The sequence below is a fragment of the Hippopotamus amphibius genome, chromosome 6 (genome assembly GCF_030028045.1).
Source record: "Hippopotamus amphibius kiboko isolate mHipAmp2 chromosome 6, mHipAmp2.hap2, whole genome shotgun sequence".
Classification (NCBI taxonomy): Eukaryota; Metazoa; Chordata; class Mammalia; order Artiodactyla; family Hippopotamidae; genus Hippopotamus; species Hippopotamus amphibius.
The window spans coordinates 34,621,960-34,644,744 of record NC_080191.1 but is presented as its reverse complement, the minus strand read 5'-3'; the positions used below and the strand labels follow the sequence as shown (position 1 = coordinate 34,644,744).

The 22,785-nt window shown below is 42.2% G+C and overlaps 1 protein-coding gene across 8 annotated transcripts in view; it reads left to right on the top strand.

The window, feature by feature from the left end:
• Positions 1–10,772: 10,772 nt before the first annotated feature.
• ECHDC1 (ethylmalonyl-CoA decarboxylase 1) overlaps positions 10,773–22,785 on the top strand; it is a 44,921-nt gene continuing 32,908 nt past the window's right edge. For 2 of the 8 annotated variants that reach the window (XM_057740372.1, XM_057740370.1), the window contains exons 1-2: positions 16,277–16,392; positions 18,053–19,013. Coding sequence is in view for 2 of the 8 variants with exons in the window: in XM_057740377.1 (XP_057596360.1) it covers positions 16,377–16,392 (16 nt within the window). In the remaining 6 variants the exon portion in view is untranslated. Of the gene's footprint in view, positions 10,911–16,276; positions 16,393–18,052; positions 19,014–22,785 lie in introns of those variants that run through there. The other 6 variants (XM_057740371.1, XM_057740374.1, XM_057740373.1 and 3 more) reach the window with 6 other exon arrangements.

Genomic DNA, 22,785 nt, shown 5'->3' with positions numbered 1-22,785 from the left:
GCCAGAAGTGCCAGGAAAAGGACTCATTTGCGTGGGAATATAATATACTCTAGCTCTCATCATCCCCACGATGGGACAATTCTTACACACGTTTTACACTGTCATCTAGAGCTTCCCTTGGGATTAGGCTCCATTTCTCCCATTGTGGTATCATGAATACTTCCTTCACTTCTCTGTATCACCTCACCTCTGTTCCTAGCTACTTTCAATAAACTGCTGTCATGTGAACCCTTGGGTTAAGGTCTGCTTCTGGTGTAGGCCAAAAAAAAAGACACTAGGATAGGATCAAGATGGTGGAATAGGAGGACGTGCGTTCACTCCCTCTTGCAAGACCACCAGAATTACAACTAACTGCTGAACGATCATCGACAGAAAGACACTGGAATTCACCAAAAAAGACATTAAAATCAAATCCCATAAATGCTGGGTGGGTGACTCACAAACTGGAGAACAGTAATACTGCAGAAGTCCACCCACTAAAGTGAGGGTGGTTCTGAGCCCCATGTCAGGCTTCTCAACCTGGGGGTCCAGCAATGGGAGGAGGAATCCCCAGAGAATCAGACTTTGAAACACAGAGGGATTTGATTGCAGGACCTCCACAGGACTGGGGGAAACAGAGACTCCCCTCTTGGAGGACACACAAAAAAGTGTGCTCACCAGGACCCAGAGGGAAGGAGCAGTGACCCCCTAGGAGACTGAACCAGACCTACCTGCTGCTGTTGGGGGGTTGCCTGTGGAGGTGGGGGGCGGCTGTGGCTCACTGAGGAGACGGGGGCACTGGCAGCAGGGGTTCTGGGAAGTGCTCATTGGCATGAGCCCTCCCAGAGTCCATCATTGGCCCCACGAAAGAGCCTGTGGGCTCCAGTGCTAGGTGGCCTCAGGCCGAAAGACCCACAGGGTGGGAACACAGCCTCACCCATTGGCAGACAAGCAGATTAAAGTTTTGCTGACCTCTGCCCACCAAATCGGATTAAAGTCTTACTGAGCTCCACCCATCCAGTCCTACCCACCATCAGTCCCTCCCAACAGGAAGCACACATGAGCCTCCTAGATAGCTTCCTCCACAAGAGGGCAGACAGCAGCATCAGGCAGTATCAGCAGTATTTCATCTTGTGGAACTGAAAACCATAGCCACAGAAAGATAGAGAAAATGAAAAAGCAGAGGACTTTCTACCAGATGAAGGGACAGGATAAAACCCCAGAAAAACAACTAAATGAAGAGGAGATAGGCACCCTTCCAGAAAAAGAATTCAGAATAATGATGGTGAAGATGATCCATGACTTTGAAAAAAGACTGGATGCAAAGATCGAAAAGTTTACCAAAGACGTAGAAGAATTAAAGAACAAACAAACAGAGATATGCAACACAATAACTGAAATGAAAAATACACCAGAAGGGGCTACCCTGGTGGTGCAGTGGTTAAGAATCTGCCTGCCAATGCAGGGGACATGGGTTCAAGCCCTGTTCCAGGAAGATCCCACATGCCGCGGAGCAACTAAGCCCATGAGCCACAATTATTGAGCCTGCGCTCTAGAGCCCCTGAGCCACAACTATTGAGCCCATGTGCCACAACTACTGAAGCCCATGCACCTGGAGCCTGTGCTCCACAACAAGAGAAGCCACGGCAATGAGGAGCCTGCGCACTACAAAGAGTAGCCCCCACTCACCACAACTAGAGAAAGCCCATGTGCAACAATGAAGACCCAACACAGCCAATAAATAAATAAATAAATTAATTAATTAATTTAAAAAAATACACTAGAAGGAACCAATAGCAGATTAACTGAGGCAGAAGGGCGAACAAGTGACCTGGAAGACAGAATGGCGATAATCACCGATGCAGAAAAGAATAAAGAAAAAAGAATGAAAAGAACTGAGACAGCCTAAGAGACCTCTGGGACAATGTTAAATGCACCAACATTCTCATTATAGGGGTCCCAGAAGGAGAAGAGAGAGAGAAAGGACCCGAGAAAATACTGGAAGAGATTATAGTTGTAAACTTCCCTACCATGGGAAAGGAAATAGCTACCCAAGTCCAGGAAGCACAGAGAGTCCCAGGCAGGATAAACCCAAGGAGAAACACGCCAAGACATTTAGTAGTCAAATTGGCAAAAATTAAAGACAGAGAAATGTTATTAAAAGCAACAAGGGAAAAACAACAAATAACACACAAGGGAATTCCTATAAAGTTAAGAGCTGATTTCTCAGCAGAAACTCTGCAAGCCAGAAGGGAGTGGCACGATATATTTAAAGTGATGACAGGGAAGAACCTACAACCAAGAATACTCTACCCAGTAAGGATCTCATTCAGATTCAACAAAGACATCAAAAGCTTTACAGACAAGCAACAGCTAAGAGAATTCAGCACCACCAAACGAGCCCTACAACAAATGCTAAAGGAACTTCTCTAAGCAGGAAACATAAGAGAAGAAAAGGACCTACAGAAACAAAAACAAAACAAGAAAATGGTAATAGGAACATACATATCGATAATTACCTTGAATGTAAATGGACTAAATGCACCAACCAAAAGACACAGACTGGCGGAAGGGATACAAAAACAAGACCCATATATATGCTGTCTACAAGAGACCCACTTCAGACCTAGGGACACATACAGACTGAAAGTGAGGGGATGGAAAAAGATATTCCATGCAAATGGAAATCAAAAGAAAGCTGGAGTAGCAATAGTCATATCAGATAAAATAGACTTTAAAATAAAAAATGTTACAAGAGACCAGAAAGGACACTACATAAAGATCAAGGGATCAATCTAAGAAGAGGGGATAACAATTATAGATATATATGTATGCAATATAGGAGCACCTCAATACATAAGGCAAATGCTAACAACTATGAAAGAGGAAATCGACAGTAACACAATCATAGTGGGGGATTTTAACACCCTGCTTACACCAATGGACAGATCATCCACACAGAAAATTAATAAGGAAACACAAGCTTTAAATGACACACTAAATCAGCTTGATTTAATAGATATCTATAGGACATTACATCCAAAAACAGCAGATTACACGTTCTCAAGTGCACATGGAACACTCTTCAGGATAGATCACATTTTGGGTTATAAATCAAGCCTTGGTAAATTCAAGAAAATTGAAATCATATCAAGCATCTTTTCTGACCACAACATTTTGAGATTAGAAATCAGTTACTGGAAAAGAACTATAAAAAACACAAACACATGGAGGCTAAACAATATGCTACTAAATAACCAAGAGATCACTGAAGAAATCAAAGAGGAAATAAAAAAATACCTAGAGACAAATGACAATGAAAACACGATCCAAAACCTATAGGATGCAGCAATGGCAGTTCTAAGAGGGAATTTTATAGCAATACAAGCCTACCTCAAGAAACAAGAAAAATCCCAAATAAACAATCTAACCTTACACCTAAAGAAACTAGAGAAAGAAGAGCAAACAAAACCCAAAGTTAGTAGACAAACTGGGACATTTGTAGAGACATAGATGGACCTAGAGACTGTCATACAGAGTGAAATGAGTCAGAAAAACAAATATCGTATATTAACACGTATATGTGGACTATAGAAAAATGGTACAAATCAGAAAAGCAGAAACAGAGACACAGATGTAGAGAACAAACATATGGATACCAAGTGGAGAAAGCGGGGAGGGTTGGAGGGGAGTGAATTGGGAGATTGGGATACCAAATTGTACACTCTAAATATATGCTGTTTTTTTGTCTGTTAACTGTATCTCAATAAAAGTCCTCAAAAAAAAAAAAAAAAGACACTAGGAATTTTTAATGTGCGTACACTTTTGGGAATCAGTGCCTTAGCAGGAAGATCGAAGCCTGCTCTCATAATTTATCTTTCCTGTTTTTCATTTCAAGACATATTGCCACACATTTCCCCTCATCAAAAAATATTCAGTAACCTCCACAGTTAACTTTTCCATTCTTGTTTACGTGGGAGAAAAGCTGTCTTTTCTCCTTGTCAAGCCATGTTACTTCTTACCTACTTTCAACACTAAAATCCAGACTATTAAGAGATTGCCTTTATTTTTAAGACAAACAAACAAACAAACAAAACCTTTCCACCCTTGCACTTCTTGTCTATGATTTTATAGCTACCCTACCTTGCATCAAAACATCTAAAAGAGTAGTTGCTAGCCAGCCTTTGCCTTCACTTCATTACCATCCTTCAAGTTTGTAATCATTTGCACTGTTTCTTCCTATCTTAATTAAATCTGCTCTCTAAAAGGTAACCAATTTCAGGAGTCCCACTTCTGGAATGACAGCATGAGGAGTTCCACAGACCAATTCCCCAACCAAATAAGCATAATTGGTAAAAATTATTTAAAAAAAAACACAACCATTTAATGTATATGGAAATTGGCATAAGGACATACAACAAATAAAGAAATATTTATTCAAGAAAATCTACTAAAACTCAGTAAGAACAGTGAGATTCTGGGCCATTTGAATCACAACCTGTTCCCTCTGTCCCTTGTTCCAGCTGAGCATGAAAGAAACTTCATTCCAGACAAGTGCAAGCATGAACATAGGGTTCCCTCTCCTCTTAAGTGCTGTGCAAGGGACAGGCTGCCAGTGTTTATCAAATACCTCAGCTACATTTTGCAGAGGCTAAATTCCAGGTGACTGCAATAGATGTCAAAGGCTCTCTTCTTTCACCTAGCCTCGATTCTCAGAGGCTCTACCACAAGTGTGGTAGGCTGAGAAGACCGACGCCTTGATTTCTGTCATGCTGGCTCATTTGGAGGTGGAAGTTCCACTATAAGAGAGGCAAGCCAAGAGGACCAGAGGCTACCAGAGGGCCTATACCTAGCGCCCTCTTCCTAAAGAAAAGATACCATACATAGAGAAGTCCCCATCTCCAGCTCCATGGCTCAGAGATTTGTTTTCCTCAGGAGGACAGGTAGGCCTTTAGAACAGAAAGTTCTGAAACTGTACCAAATGAACTACCTTTATATGAGACAGAAGTGTTGGAAAGGTCAAACCTAAGTGTGCTCTTAGAAACAACGGAGCTGTTTGTTGGGAGTGAGAACGACACGCTAAAATGTTGGTCAACAAGTCTGCTAGAGGGAAACAGGGAAAGAGATACCTAAGAAAATCACTCCCGGCATCAGAGTGATCTTCATACACTGGCTTCAGACACTACCCCTGAAGTGAGGCCCAACTTAAATTGCAGCAAACTGTGGTGCAGTCTATGCCCAAGGGCACTATTAAACAGTACAACAGGTCAGCCAGCAATTGAAGGCATCTAAAATCTGGGTGTGATGACACCCAGAGACGAAGAGAGCCCTGTTAAAGAGATAAAGAGAGCCCTGTTAAAACCACTAACATACCAGGAACGTTTGCAGTACTCTCTCAGGAGGAACTTCAGGGCCTTTCAAACTAAGATAGCAGCACCAGTAGCTAAAGAAATAAACAGAAAAACAATGATAAGTACCAAATTGGTGGGGGAGAATCATATGCAGAGTTGCTATATTATCTAAAATGTAAAGTTAAAAAAAATGAGATGCAAGGAAATTGGAAACTGTGACATACACAGTTGTTTTTGTTTTTAAAGCAGGCAACAGAAACTTTATTTGAGAGTGCCCAGATGTTGACCATAGCAAAGACTTCAAAGCAGCTATCACAAATATCTTCAAAGAATCAAAGGAACATGTTTAAAGAATTAAAGGAAGGTATAATGATAATGTCTCATCAAAGAGAGAATATCAAAAAAGGAGAAAGAAATTACAAAAAGGAAACAAATAGAAATTCTAAAATTGAAAATACAATAACCAAAACAAGAAAAATCACTACAGGGCTCAACCAGAGAATTGAACTGGCAGTAGAGAAAATCAGCAAATATAAAGAAATGTTGACAGAGACTATACAATCCAAAAAAACAGAAAAACAAAACAAAACAAAACAAAAAACACCAGAACAAAACGAATGAAGGAAAAATGAACAGAGCCTAAGAGAAATGCATAATATCACTACGCTCACCAACATACATGTAATAGGATTGCCAGAGCAGAGAAAGGAGACAGAAGCAAGCAAACAAGCAAAACCATGAAACCTTATCCCAGGAAATCATGAAAATTTCTCATATTTGATAAAAAAATCAATCTACACATCCAAGAGGCTCAACAAACTACAAGCAGGTAAAGCAGAAAGAGAGCTACCCAGAAACATGACAGTTAAATGTTCAAAGACATTTTTGCCTAAGACATCTTTGTCTAAAGAGAAAAATTTGAAAGCAGCACAATGGAGCTGTAATAAAGAGAATGTCAGATAAACAAAAACTGAAAAAAATTCATTGTAAGTAAATCCAACTAACAAGAAATACCAGGGGAACTTCTTCAGGTTGAAAGCAAGTGACCTTAGACACAGCAGTTGGAAACCATATGAAAAAAAGAAAAGACAAAAATACGGATAAGGAAAGTTATGTAATGATAAAACACTGAATGTGTATTGCTTCTCTTTTCTTCTCTTAGTTGACTTAAAAAGCAACTAAACAACATGTATATAAGCAGGTCTGTAACATATAGAAATATATTTGCCAATAATAGCACAGAGGAGACTGGTGGGAGCAAAGCTGTACTGGAATAAGGCTATGACACTAGATGGTCAACTCAAATCTTGAAGAGAACCATAAATAAGATTAATATAATAAGTGTTATAAATATATTTGCTCTTTTCTTCTCTCAGTTTCTTTAAAAGACATACAACTATATAAATTAACACATAACAATGTACTGTGAGGTATAAAACATTTATAGATGTAATATGTATAATAATAATGGAACCAGAAGGCAGAAAAAAGAACTAGATAGGAGAAACATTTCTATATGTTATGGGAATTAAGTTAGTATAAATCTGAAGTAGACTCTGATAAGGTAAGATGTACATGGCAAACCCCAGAACAACCGCTAAGAAAATAACCCCCAAATAATGAAAAAACCGTAAAAGGAAAAAAAAATGTAACAAGAGAAAACATTCATTAATGCAAAACTAAAATGTGAAGGAAAAATAAAGGAAAAAAAGAAACGAGACAGAAAACAAGGGTAAAATATAAGACAAACTGGACTTTTACGAGACAGGGACTTTAAAAATGATGTGTCACCCTTAGGAAGATAAAACATTCATAACCACGTGTTTACCTAAAGTTAGAGCCACAAAATACAGGAAAAATTTACAAAATTGAAGGGAGAAACAGAAAAACAAATTTAACAGTAATAGTTGGAGTTGTCATTATCCCACTTCCTCCACCCCCGCCAAGTTCATGGAAGTATAATTAACAAACAAAATTGTATATACTTAATGTATACAATGTGATGCTTTGGTATATGTATACACTGTGATATGATTACCACAATCAAGCTAATGAACATAATCATAACTTCACAGTTACTCTGTGTGTGTGTTGGGGGGGGTGAGAGCACTTAAGATCTACTCTCTTAGCAAATTTCAAATATACAATACAGTATTACTAGCTATAGTTATCATGCTATATACATCAGATCTCCAGGATTTATTCCTTCTACGTAATTTAAATTCTGTACCTTTTGACCAATATCTTCCCATTTTCCCCATCCCCCAGTAATCACCTTTCTAATCTTGGTTTCTATGACTTTGGCTTTTTTTCTATGACTTTGGCTTTCTTAGATTTCACAAATGAGTGATATCATACAGTATTTATCTTTGTCTGACTTACTTCACTTACCATAATGCCCCAAAGATCCAGTCATATTGTAGCAAATGGCAGGACCTCCCTTCTTTCTTATGGCTGAATAATATTCCTTTATATTACACACACACAAACACACACACACACACACACACACAGGAGTGAGTCAAAAATTACCCGCACTCTGGCTGTACAATTTCTACAGTGTGGATAATTTTTGACTCACCCTTGTATATACATATACATGGTCATCAGATATAGATGTTGCTTTAGACTATATCGATTTATATTTTTAGAATATGCTCAAATATTAGCAGTTATCTCTGTGTGATGGGAGTAGGGAAGGTTTTTGTTGTTTTTTAAAATTTTCCTATGTGCACAGTAACATATGCCTAAACAGAAAAAATAGTTATTTTTTTCTAATGCCAATAGAGAATTACACTCTTAAAAATAGATGGGTAGGAATATCTCTTACTATCTAGGAAGTGAGGAAGTGTCAGAAAGAGAGAGAGAGGGGGGGAAAGGCATGGAAGAGACAGAGGAGAGCAGAAAATCACAAAGTAACAAGTTATAGCCACTCAATGCCTTTCATATTTAATAAAAATATCTACTTTAATCGCTCGATTGGGTTTTTCTTGGACAGTCAAACTCTTTAGAAAGGGATGAATGGTGACCTATCCAGATATAAAGTTGGGTCAAAATACTTTTTAAGGTTCCAAAAAGCCTTTTGGAATTGTTATAAAAACACACACACAAAAAAAAGTAATTGTGACATAAAATTTTATGTGCCTCAAGACTGAAAGCTATTTGAGTCACTCTCTCAGAGCAGATACTGCAAGTCTTGACTGCAGAACATGAGATGGAGTAAAAGGAAGAACGGCAGTTTAACAGTGAGTTTACCAGTGAGTTACCTGAAGGAGGGGAAGAATAACTGGATATGTATTTTATGAAAACTCAAATGATTAAAGAAATAGCCATCCAATATCTGCAAATTGAGCCAGCAGTTAAAGGTGCACTAAACACTGACATGCTAATATCACAGCGCGTTAACTTTCTAGTTTGTGGTTTGGCACAATGGTTATTGTAGTAAAACATATTTTTACACTACATTGTACGTAAATGTACATTAAAATGCTATACATAGAGATGAGCAACCAGAACACTATTGGAAAACAAAAAATAGGACTGCAAAAAATAAACAGGAACTCTCAGGATCTTGGGCTTCAGAAAGGGTGCCTGGAGGGTGAGATCAGCTCCCCCACACAATGAAGAGCCTGCTTTCGCTTACATTTCTGTCCCTGACCTCTAGGTGCATCCTTTCAGGAAACTGTGCTCATGGCCCCTTGGTCATTTGGCCTGAGTCTGACCTGGGTCCACACAAAATGAATCTGTCCCCTCCTTCCATATGACAGCCCCATCTCCATGGGAAGCATTCTCCTGTACCACTGGCTCTTCTTCCACCAGCTAAACAAACCCATTTGTAGGATGGCAGCTTGGGGAATCCTGTGGATAACAGATTCAGTGGTTTTCAATTTTTTTTTTTAAAGTGGGAACCTTTCCCAAATGAAATCAGATGCAGAAATTCCTTGTATCTAGTAGAAAAACTGGGAGTGACTCTGAGCAGGGGGGAGGCACTCAGCCTTCCCCGGTGGGGCTTGGGCACTTCCAAAGCCCAGAGGAGCAGTTTGACCACTGACCTACTTCCAAACTTTCCAAGTTATGCCCCACTCCACACCAATGAACCAGGCAGGGGAGGGTGGGGTAGGGGGGCGGGCAGGTGTTTGCATTTCTAAAACCTCAATAGGAAACTCTCATAGGCCAGCCTGCCCCTGCTGTTTTTAAGGCCAGCACCACTTCATCCCTTACTCCCATTAGAAAACAAATTTAAAATGAAATGTTAATGCATTGATATCTTAAGTTGCAATAGGGAATATAGGTCTTGGAATTGAAAACATTTTCTGCAGGATATGGGAAGCAAGTATCAGATACCCTGGTTTCAGCCTTCCCAGCTCCCACCTTCCTGTCCTCTGAGGACCCTTAAATAAATTCTTTTTGTTGTTTAGCCTCAAAGTAGATTCCAATTTATCGAGGCTAATTACAAACGTACGTGTGTGTAGGGGGTGTATGCAAGGGAATTTCAACATGAAATTCAAGTAAGCAGCAACAGAATTCGTTACTTAGGCTCACTGCCCACCACCACTGACACAGCTGTGGGTGAAGAGGCACTTCCGTGCGTGGAGTGCGATTTGAGAAAAGAAATGCTTGTTTATCAGCGTATTGGTCAAAGCACTGAAATGCCTAAATGTCACGAATCTTCACTAGTTGCCAAACGTGTTCCCCTTCCTCCAAACTCCTAAGCACCTTTCTAGCTACCTTCCAAAGCACTTCCGATTGGCAAAGAATTTTAAGCTTGTTGAGCGTTACAAGACGCTATTGCACGCGGTGCACATGGTATCTGGCCAAAAACCAAAAAAAATACAACAAAAACAAAACACGAAAACGCCTCTCCCCACTCAACACAGAAGATATGTTTAAGAAGGCACAGCCTTGATAACTTTCTCTCCCCTTCCCTTTCGAAATTCTCCTAAACCGGCTTCCTTCTCCTTCACCCTTTCCAGGTTTACACAGGTGCCTGAAAAGGCGCAGGCTTGCGGGGCTTCCGGGCACCAGCCGCGGCCCTGTGTCGCGAAGCTCGGAGGCCCGGAGCCCGCCTTCAGGGCTCGCTCACGACACGAGGGCCGACGCCAGGCCGAGAAAGGGGCGCTACGCGCCGGCGGCGGGCTCTCTGGGCCTTTAGTGCGCCGGCAGAAAGAGCGGCCGCGTACGTGAAGAAAGGGCGCGCCGGGAAGTACACAGCTGCCGGCGCGGCGGGAAGTACAAGGCGCCGGCGCGGCGTGGGCGGGGCGCGGCGGGGCTGGGGGCGGGGAAACGTAAGCGGACCCGCGCGGAGCGGAAGTGGGGCACGGCGCGGCGAAAGAAAAAGTCGGCCGCGCTGGGGTCTCCTTAGCTTTGTGGCCGGAGCGGCTGCACTTTACGCACCATCTAGGAGAGAACCCTACCTGGTAGCTGTCGCTGTGTAACGGACTTTAGCGCTTCTCCACAGGAATTCCAGACGGGGACCCGCCGGAGTTCGGCCGCGCGCGCCGCGTGAAGCCGCCCCGCAGGCCCACTGCCCTCTGTTGGGCGTGGGGACGCAGAGCCGAGCAACGCAGAGCCCTTTGCCAGGTGAGGGAGGGTGATGGGAAAAGATGAGTCGAAATTACCTGGGAAAGTGGAGAAATAGCTGATATAAACGTTTTCAGAAGAATAGAGAGGCATGATTTCAGTGCACTGACTTAAATGCTGAATACTTTCCAGGCCCTGTTCTCAACAGTGTTAAACAAATGATGAAAGAAAATAATTTAGGTGCTACAATTTAAGTTCACACTCATGAAGTGGGCAGTCTCCTTTTGGAGAAATGCAAAATAAGGTGGAAGGCATGAAGCTTTTAAGGTAAAAATAAAACAGCCAGTTATTTTACCATTAAAATGATCTTATTTGGGGATAGCAGAGGAATGGCAATTCGGGACAAGCGAACTATAGCAAAAGCCGTAAGTAATTACGTTCAGCAAACAAAGGTGAGGCCCATTATGTTAGAGAGAAAAAGGAGGAAGTAGGGAGGGGTTGTTTTGAAGAAAGCCCCTTGTTAGAAAGTGAGAGTTCAGGTGGTGATGGTTTCTCCTCGGCTAAGTTGCTGGATAAACAGGGACTCTTCCCTCCTACTAGGTCTGTAAATGATGCTTTCCTGTTGGAGTATGTAATTAACGTGGAGTAATTGATGCTTCCTGTGGTAGTGCGTGAGGGTTTCCCCATCTGGGCTCCCAACTATTTTAAATGAGGTTTCCTTTATTCAGTTTGACATTTTGTGCCTTTTTCTGAAAGCATCACTGATCAGGAGTCAGGTTTTCCAGTTTCAGTGGCCCTTGGTGCCAGGAAGGACTTTTCCTGAGTGCTGTGTCCCACCTTGGAGGGAAAGTGCACAGATTGGAAACCTGAGCTCATATTCAAGGAACAATTATGTTTTCTTTGGCACTTTCTCAAACCCAGGGGAAAAAGGCCCTTCCTACAGAGGCAAATCTGGAGTCATGTATGCCTCCTGGAAGTTCCCCTGCAAGGTGGCCATGAAGGTGTAGTAAAGTTGATCAATGGGAGGCTTCTGTTTTGTATTGAAGAGAAAATAGAACAGTGAATACAGCAACAGCACACTCAAACTGAAAGAATTAACTGAGCATGTTGGGAAGACAGTTGCAGGAATAAACAGGAAGCAATAGCTGATGAGTTCTTTGCCAAGATAGCAGAACTTCAAAGACATACTGAAGTAGTATTGTCATCCCAAAAGAATTGTTTAGAACCAAATGTTATCCAATAATGCCGCCTGTAAGGTTGCAAGTTCAGATACCATGAATCTAGATAAGAATCCAGAAACAATTACTAGTTGACATGAAAGACTTCAGTGAATTCTGAACCTTTTAACTTAAGGGGAAAAAAAATGCAAGTGAAGAGATTAATTTGTCCTGGGGTCATGATGAAGCAGTTTCTGAAAGACCATAAGCAAAAGAAGAGGTTTCCCCCTTTCACACGGATTTGGGAAATACAAACAAGGGCATTACCTTTCCGTGAAAGAGAGAGAGAAGGAACAAAAGAGCAACAGTGAGAAAAAGGGTATACAGACCTGGTCAGGTCATCTTTGGAAAGGTGTCTGCCTCATTAGTCAGCTCTTTCTCTGCCTAGTCATTTTGATTTGGAGGCTTCCAGTGTTTGTACAGGACCACGTCAGGTGCTGTCTTCTTTAGCTGTCAGATGTGTACTCAAGGTTTTAGTCCCTGAATTTGGCTGCCTTCTAAGTAGTGAGGAGGACCTGGTATAGTCCTTCCAAGGAGATTCAAGGGCAGTCTTTGTTCTTACTGATTTCAAATCAGAAAAGTGGAAGCAAAATTGAAAACATTAGTTTGGGGAGGAGTAGCCAAATAAATAAGGAAACTAAAAGAATTTAAGATGCAGTCTGGTATACAGATATATAACAAAACCTTGAAGATAATTGATAAGACTAGAAACTTAATGGCTACGTAAGTGCAAACGTGATTTTTCTCTCCATGATTATCCTCACTTCTATCAAAGATGATCATAGTAAAACTAATTTGTTGGTGTTAAACTTGGCTTGATTATTTACATAAATTTAGCAAGAATAGTGATTGGCCACTATTCTTTTTCAAAATTGTTTTGCTGGAACCTTGTAAGCCGGATACCAGGCTGATTTATTTATTTATATATTTTTTGAGAAGTTCCTTAAAGCTCTTTGGTCATATCTGAGTCTGTGTACTTCTTTCTTGACTATGATAATCAGCCAGAAGCCTTGGTAATATAGCCAGTATTTCCAATTCTGTCTTGTTATGAGGAGAACAGATTCTCATTGACTTTATGCACATGCACATATTTTCATGAAAAAAAAACTTAAGTTTTTGAATTCTGGAGGGATCAGGAAGGGAGAAAAAAATAAATGTTTTAACCTTTGTTGTTGTAAAGATACATTTTCTTAAAGGAGAGGACAAAAAGGGTCCTTTAAACATAGTTCTATATAATATCTTAAAGTTTTCTAACACCTGCATTCTAGATTATTTGTCAGGATCTTTTCTAATGAATTTCTTTGAAGATAAAGCATATTTTCAAAAGCACCAGAGTAAAACAATAACTGTCTATAGATAACAAAAGACTTAAAAATAGTAATGATTAAAGATCTGATGAAGTTTCATTATAATGTAATTGACAAGTCAGTTTGGTCATTTCTGTGACTACATCTTTAAAATCATGGCTATTAACATTATACCAGGACACATCAGAATCGTAGGAACTTTCATACAATCTCTAGAACGTTTATTTTAATAACATTCACGTATACAACATAACCTAAGAAAGTTTATCATTTATTTGACAAAGCTTCCCATATAATTTGACATATCAAATAAACCTAATTAACATCTCCCTTTTTGTAAGAAGAGAGACCAAGTCCTTTGAGAAGTTCCAGGGGCCATCTGGAGATTCCCAAAGTTATTTTCAGGTCAAAAAGACTTAATTTAGAGTTTGATTTTAGGGAAGTTTTTCAAAAATATCAAAAGGTTTTGGGCATTTGACCAAATATGATTACAGAAGATTACAAAAACACTAAGTATCTATTTAATCAAAATGACAAAAAGATTTCAAAAGACACAGAGAAGCTTACATAGCTGCAAAACAAAAAGCAAAAACAAAAAACCAGAACCAAACCCTTAGCTCTTCTTTATAAAAAAGACAGCTTTTAACATAAAGCACAGGAAATAATTTTGGTAAAACACAAAAAAGTGTTGGGGTAGGATGAATTGGGAGATTGGGATTGTCATATATACATTACTAATAAGAAAAAAAAATCCAATTGTATATTAAAAACAACAACAACAACAAAACCACACACAAAAAGGTAACGAAAGACCTTTCACAGTCTCTTATCAGGAGCAGACCAATAGCCCAAGCAAACTTTGTCCTTTTAGCAGATGAAAGAAAATTAAGTTCCAGTTTTACATAAGTACACTATTGATATTAAAGCTTATTTAAAAAACCCTTATAGCAACTATATTTAATCTTATCCTACTTCATTGTATATAAAATTTCTTTCAAAAGATTCTTGTTTCACAAACCCTTCTACAATTTTTACATTCAGATTTTGTCTTATCTTTTTCTTTTTATTCTGGTGACTGTTTTGCTTTAGGACAAAACTACTTTCTTTGCATACGGAGATGTTTTCCTTATCAGTTCTAGTAGCTTTAATCATATTTAGTAATCAGAGTACATAACTCTTTGAATCTTTGATTTCTAGTGAAACTAAGAAGTAAGCAATTTTAGACAAGCAAATTTATGAATGTATTTTCTAGTTTCCAAAGGCATATGCCCTTTTAAATAGTACAGTCTTTCAGTGTACCACAAGACATTGTTACTAAAGACAGAAGTCAGTAAATCTATTTTCAGTAATGAATGTTTTAGTGATTTATTATGTTTGGAGAATGATCTAGACATTCAGTAAAATTCCGTCATGTAATTTATCTTAGCAAAACTCTAGAATTTTAAGTTACCCCAAAAGATTTGGGTATGCTACTATTTTTAGGCACACATATCATAAAACACAATTGTTGCACCTAAAAACTCTTATCCCATTTTCATCTATCTGAATTATTTGTCCCCAACATTTATATTTACATTACTCACAAAAGCTTCATGAAGCATTAGACATGCCCTAAATATTGAACCTGAGTTTGAGCACATGTTTTTTGGAGATCTTGCATCTCCTTAAGGCCAGACATTTTAACAGGTGGATGCTGTCTTCCTGTGAAGAAATTTGAGAAGGGGGGTGGGACAGAAAAACAGATTATCTGTGTAGTATAACAAAGTAGAGAATAGAAGACTGTATCGAAAAATTTGATCTCAGTAGGAATGGATATCAGTAGGGGGTCAGGGTTGGGAACAATAGTGTGCCCCAGGATAGCAGTGTTATTTATTGCTCAGAGGTTCTGGACAAACCTCCATCCCTAGCCTTGGGTTTTCTCACAGGTAAAATAGGGGTATTACAAGGAATGAGTTTATCGCTTTGAAGGCTTATTTATCTACTGTCAAATTGTAGAATTATTATTTTTTTTTGGGGGAGAAAGAAATCCCAGCATGATACTTTTCTAAAGAAAGTCTTGGCCTAATAAATGAGTAGGGGGCAGAGGAAGCTAAGGAGAGAAGAGTGGATATCTCTCAAAAGGCCTAAAAAAAGGCCTGTTTTAGAGACTTCCTCTATCTGAGCTGTGTTAGTACCTGTCTTGGAAAAGGGAAGGAGAAAGTTGGCACTGGAAACAGAGCCTGAGACAAAGAAAACTGGAGGAGGGGAAAGTGAGACCTCAGAAGACGTCTTTCTTTCTTTCTTTGAAATGTGTGTGAGGAAGTACTGTAATTTTTAAATATAACACCGTCCAGCGTCCCTGAAAGGGGAAGGGAGAACTCCAACATTTAGATTCTGGGATCCCTTTTCTCAGGTGTTTTCCCCTAGAACAAAAGAAAAATTCCTAAACAGTCTGCAAGTCAAATACCAGTACAGTTCCAATAGGAACAGCCCAATTCCAAAGGGGTTGGGCCAGATGCTAAGTGAGTGAGTACTCACAGGAAGGACAAAACCTTTATACAGAAAGTTATCTAATGGAGGTTGTCTAAGTTTCGGTTTGCTGATGTGGCACCGCTGGCAGGAGCAGCTCCATCTCGGGCCTAAAAATTTATTTCAGCAGTAAGTAGGTCATGTTCCCTGGGAACTCTGTAATTGTCCTTCTCATTACGTGTATTAAGTATCTTGCTTAAGTAAAGTTTGCATCATTTATTTCATGCAGCCAACTTTTCACCAACGAAAATGACCAACTTCTTTTTGGTAAATGTTCTTTCATTTTAGAATTCTTTTGAGGCTTAGTCACCCTTTTAATGTTACACACACATATAATTGTGAAATCTGCTGGGGGAGGGAGAAGCATGGTAATAAAACAGCTGATCTTTTCATGACATTTTATTGGTCTGATCTGAAAGATGAACAGAGCTTAATTAGTTGGGGCACAGGCAGTGATCAGCATTCCAGGAAGAGAGATTAGCTTGCAAAGAAGAATGGAACCGAAACAGGGTGAGTGGTGGGAATAATAAACAGGGTAGGTGGAGTTGGTTTGTGGGCAGATTCTTAAGCCTCTTATGGCACCATGGATTCTCAAGCCTTGTGTGCCAAATTATTATTGGCAAATATTATTTGTCAAGTACTGTACTAGGCACTGCAGATGCCCTCTTGCAGCTGAAGCTAATGGGAAGATTTGGTTAAAGAAGTAATTACAGGAAAGTGTGAGTGGAGGGTTAATAAAGGATATAAATATTATGGCAACAGATAATAAGAGTATTTTGTATAGTTTAGAGTGTTAAAGGAGATGCCTTGGAGTTACTCTGAGGAAGAAAAAAGTAATGGGTGGGGGAGTCGCATATTCAGAGGCTGGGAATGAAGAGAATGCCTGAAGGATTTGAAAAACTGAAAGAAGTTCATTTCGGTTGGGAGGAAGAAGGGTATGTGTGGCATGTAATGAAACTGGAAAGCTAGGTTAATAAATGACAGCCTAAAACCAAACTAAAATATGAAAAACAGTCATATACTGACAGTCTAAAGTAGAGTAGTTCTGATTTTTTGTTGTTTACTCCCTGCATTAAGCCGATTGTTTTCTTGTTAAGTATGCATTTGTGTTTATTTTCTAGATTTAGCAATTTCAGCATCTGGTAAAACGGGTTATGGCTTCTTAGAGAACCGCTAGCTTAGTTCCTGTGCAGAGCGGGGAACTATTTGATCACCTTTGAAATGCTTTAAAAAAAAATGGAGAAATGAAGCCTTTGATCTCAGATGGGCACAGGGCTCTCTCTCACTTTCCCATGGCATGGTTGTGAGCTTATTCGGCTAGGCTGAATCTGCTTGTGGTAGGACAGCAGAGCATCCTGCATGACAAGTTTTAAACATACGTTTTTTTTCCTGAAGAAAATTTATAAAATAAAAAATGCCTCAGAACTTTTTTGTTGCCTCTGATCCTGGAACAAATCCAAAATGCCGATTGCTTAACTACATGCTTATAAAAGACCAGGATCTCAGCCCTTGTTTGTTCACTTGTACTTTCAGATAGTATGGTACTTTAATAGTGGTTTATACCTTGTCATCTTCTCAGCACTCAGCTATTGTCTAATTTAACCTCTGAGTTTAGAATTGGGGTGAAAGTATCGTAATAGGCTATTACCAGATGTCAAGAATTGGATCCCTAAGCTTGAGGTCAGCACACCTAATAGGCTTAAGCAGTACCCTTGAGTTTCTCTGGTACTACTCTGTGGCACAGACAAGGGGAAATGAAGAGAGGAGAGAAAAGAAGGGAGAGTTAGTGGAAGGGGGACAGGTGTGAGGGGGGAAGATAAATAAATGTGGAATCAATAGAGGAAAGGGTACCTGAGGTTTTTATTGAAAAATCAGCATATCAGAGATGTCCAAGGAGGCAAAAATATTAGTTAACATAAACATTTGAATTTGTAATGATTTAAGTGTGAGGAGATACAGATCTGATGACGTCTATACTGATTGCCCTTGTTTTGGATATTGGAGGTGGGGAAGTGTATGAAGACAGAACAGACAGACTCCTTACAATGAAAGAAGATACATTGTTTATTGATTCTGTTATCTGCTCATAATAATTAAAAATGCTAATGATTTGAGACGCCTTACCCCTTCTTATTTTCTAGTGTAACTCTCTATCCTTTTCCCTAAACAGAATACTGTGGAAAACATAGGCAATTTTTTTTTTTTTTAAATAGCCATCTAAGTTCTCATTGTTTCTTTGGCACAGTTCTTTTATATTGAAGTCGTGGTCAATGTGGAGAGGACCTCTGCCCCAACTAAATTTTCCATTGAGTGGTCTCTTCTATATATGACTTATCCCCAGGGGCAAAACATGCCTAGAGCATATTCTAGGCAAAAGCAAACTTGATCATATTGTGTTTGACTCTCTCTGTGTGGGCCTCTCAGTTTGGTGAACTGATCTGGCAGGTGACCTTGAGAGCTTATTTTTCTTAGACCAGAGGCACGCCTAAGGAACCCTTGATGAGGAAGATTTGAAATCTATCGTTTGAGGCATGCAGTGTGAACCCTGCCTGTTAATAATTGCATAGGAATGATTGCTATAAGTATAAAATGTACTGTTCCTGCCTCTGCTCACCTTTGTCTGAACTCCCACGTCCTGTAACCCCTAGCAACTCCTGCCCGTCCTGTAGCCCTTAGCAACCCCCAGGTTCTGTAACCACCTGTAATTTATAGAAACTGTGTAACCAATCAGTACCAACTGTAGCTATATGTCTTAATCTATAAAAGGAGAAAACTGGCCCGAAATGGGGCCCAGAATTTTGGAGCGTTAGCTTGTCTGGTGCCGCTGGGTCAATAAACCTGAGTTCTCCAACTCTCTGAGTGTGGTGCTTGGTTTCTCGTGGGATCAAGTTCTGCAACATTTTTGGAGGCCTGAGCGAGATTCCAACCACACCTGCCCCTTGAGCCGCCGGACTGGTGGCTCGGCTGAGTCGGAGTGAAGGAGGTCCGAGACGAACGAGGAGGCGCGCCACCTGATGGTATTCCGGGTTCTCTGTCGGACCGGTGCTCTAACTCTCTGGCCGGCCGAGCCCCAACTGGACTCATTAGACAGAGGGACCAACTCATCCAGAACAGTTGCAACCCAGAACCAGGTAAGACCCCGGGGCACTGAACCCAGTCAGGTCCCGTCTCCGGACAGAAGAGGAGCTTGATCACCTCCTACGGTCTTCAGTAAGAAGACCACCAGTTAGGGACCTTCCCAGAGTGGGGAGGCACCCACCAGTTAGGGACCTTCCCAGAGTGGGGAGGCACCCACCAGTTAGGGACCTTCTCAGAGGAGGGAGGCACTGCGATAAACTCTGGTGTGAATGTGTGTGTGAGTGAGCGCCCTGGTTTGTCCTGGTTGCAGGGCGATTGTGTGGCTCCAGGGCGATTGTGTGGCTCCACGGCCTTCGTGGCTACGGAGTCCGAGTGGGCCCTAACCTGCGGTTCCGTGGTGACCTCATACGGCTCAGGGCGGTGTCTGTCTCTGGAGGACAGATTTAAGTTGGGACTCTATACCACCCGCCAAAGCTAAGAGGCACCTAAGTTCCCCACGGGGACACGGCCAGGTGGGCATCTGAGTGGTCTCCTCTTTGGAGGGGGCACCCATCCTTGTTTGTCTCTGTGCCATCGACACAGGGTGGGATACACAGGGAGGAAAATAATTGCCCTCTGTTTTAGGGCCCCAACAACTTTGGAGTATCCTCCCCTACCTAAGCTTGCTTTCTGAGCCAGGATATTGAGTTCCCCCTTCTCCCTCCTGTTTAAAGAATTTAGTTGTACTTAATAACATGGGAGGAAATTCCTCACAGTCAGCTGTTTTAGATTGTATGCAAAAAAAAAAAACCAAAACTTTAAGAAAGGCTTCTCCGGAGACTATGGGGTTAAGATGACCGCGGGAAAGCTCCACGCGCTGTGCGAGCTGGAATGACCCGCCTTCAGGGTGGGATGGCCTGCAGAGGGTACCCTGGACTTCCCTACAGTTAGAGCAGTATACCGAGTGGTGACAGGGACCCCTGGACACACAGAGCAGTTTCCATACATAGATTCCTGGTTACAAATTGCTGTTTAGCTGCCTCCCTGGGTTCGGTTCTGTGTGAATAGGCAGGGACAATGTAGGGTCTTAGTAGCTCAAACAGTCCCAAGAAAAAGCAGAGAAAAGCCAGCCAGGGTTATCTACCAAGGGAATCCTGAAGAGGACCCCCCGCCCCCCACCTCCACCTTACATACCAACAACTCCACCAGCTCCCATTCAGCCACCTCATTCATTACCAGACAGCCCTCTGCCCTCTGTGTCTCCACCGCCTGCAAATCCAGAGCCCGCTCTAAGCCCACGGCGGCTTCGCTCAGCCAGCCAAGCAGCACAGCAGCCCACAGCCCTGCAGATGCCCTTGCGAGAGACCCGAGGCCCTCCTCAGGTCAATGAGGATGGCTCCATCCAGCCAGGACACCCGGTCCTTTATTATCAGCCCTTCTGTATTACCGACCCCCTCAGCTGGAAACACCATACCTCATCCTACTCAGAGAAACCACAAGCAATGACTGATCTGTGAGGCATTCCAAGTATACACCCCTTTTGACCCAGAGGCACAAGAAAATCAGCGTATGGTTAATGCGGCATTCGTGGCCCAGTCTCATGCTGATATCTGCCGAAAGCTCCAAAAACTTGAGGACTTTGCTGGAATGAATGCCACTCAGTTGCTGGAGGTTGCAAACAAGGTGTTTGTGAATCGAGACCGAGAAGCCCAGAAGATGGCTGACAAGCGTGTGAAACAGAAGGTGTCCCTGCTGGCCGCCACGCTGGGAAATCCAGGCCCAATAAAGCAGACTGCACCCCCTTGGAAAGGAGAAACCAAAAAGAGACCACCGCTACATCGTAACCAGTGTGCTTATTGCAAAGAAACCGGGCACTGGAAAAATGAATGTCCTCACCGCAGAGGGGCAACTGAAGGCCCAAGAAAGTTCAACCCACCCAGCGTAGAAGGATATCAGCTTGAGCCAGTTGGCCAAGACCTTATTGGCCTAGCTGGGGCAGAGTCAGAATAGGGGAAACCAGGCTCCCTGACTCTGGGCCCCTGAGAACCAACGGTTACAATGAAAATTGGGGGCCAATCAATGACTTTTATGGTAGACACTGGAGCAGAACACTCGGTGGTGACTACACCTGTGGCTCTCCTTACAGGTCGAACAGCAACTATCACTGGGGCCACAGGAAAAAAAACTGCTTGCTTGTTCTGTAGAGCCCGCTCACGTCAGCTTGGGGGCCACTTGGTGACTCATGAATTTTTGTATTTACCAGAGTGCCCCATCCCTTTACTGGGCAGAGATTTGTTAATGAAGCCAGGAGCGCAAGTCACCTTTGCTCCCGGGAAGTCTGCAAGTCTCACCCTGGGAAGTCAGCCGACTCTGATAATGGCCGTGACCGTGCCCAGGGAGGATGAATGGCGTCTTTACTCTCCAGGAGAGAAACAGGAGAATCCAACTAATCTAGTAGAGGAGTTCCCTGATATTTGGGCAGAAAAGGGGCCCCCAGGCTTGGCCAAGACCCATGCACCCATTGTAGTAACTCAAGCCAGGAGCTACTCCTGTCAGGCAGAAGCAACATCCAGTACCATGAGAGGCACATTTGGGAATTCGAGACCACATCCAATGCCTGCATGACGCCGGAATCCTGATCGAGTGTCAGTCTCCCTGGAACACTCCGCTTCTCCCAGTCAAGAAGCCTGGGGGAAATGACTATCGCCCCATCCAGGACCTTCCTGCCGTCAACAACACAGTAATTACCATCTGTCCAGTGGTCCTGAACCCTTATACTCTCTTGAGCCTCTTACCCGCACAAACGAGCTGGTTCACCTGCCTCGATCTCAAGGACGCCGCCTTTTGCTTCCGGTTATCGCCAGCCAGCCAGCCCTTGTTTGCCTTTGAACAGGAAGACCCACACACCAGGAGAAAGACACAGTTGACTTGGACCCGACTGCCACAAGGCTTTAAAAACTTGCCTACCTTGTTTGGTGAAGCACTGGCTACAGATCCTGCTGCCTTCCCCAGAGAGACTTTAAACTGCACCCTACTCCAGTATGTAGATGACCTGTTGCTAGCCAGTTCCACCCAAGAGGACTGCTGGAAAGGCACCAAAGCCTTATTGGCCCTACTCTCCACCACGGGGTACAAGGTGTCATGGAAAAAGGCACAGATCTTCAAACAAAAGGTCAGGTACCTTGGGTTTGTCATATCAGGAGGACATTGAGCACTCGGACATGAAAGAAAACAAACCATTTGCTCAATACCTCGGCGGAGCACCAGGAATGAAGTCCATGAGTTCCTCGGGGCTGCCAGATTCTGCCGGATCTGGATACCGGGTTTCTCTGAAACTGCAAGGCCACTGTACGAGGCCCCGGCAGGGTCTGGTAAGGACCCCCTAGAGTGGGGGCCTAAACAAGAAAAAGCCTTCAAGGAAATAAAGAGACTCTTAACCAGTGCTCCAGCATTAGGGCTCCCAGATGTGACACGGGACTTTAACCTCTTCATGCATGAGAAAAATCATACTGCACTGGGGGTCCTCACGCAAACAGTTGGCCCATGGCAGCACCCAGTTGCATATCTGTCTAAACGACTGGATCCTATGGCCGCAGGGTGGCCACCACGTCTCTGGGCATTAGCTGCTACAGTGGTCCTGGTCAGAGAAGCAGACAAGCTTACACTGGGACAGAATATAAATGTAAAAGTCCCCCATGCTGTTACCACGCTGATGAACAGCCAGGGACATGAGTGGCTGACCAACACCAGAATGACTCACTATCAAAGACTGCTCTGCAAAAACCCACGGGTTCACCTTGAGACGGTGCGGACGCTAAATCCTGCTACCTTCTTACCTACGGAGGC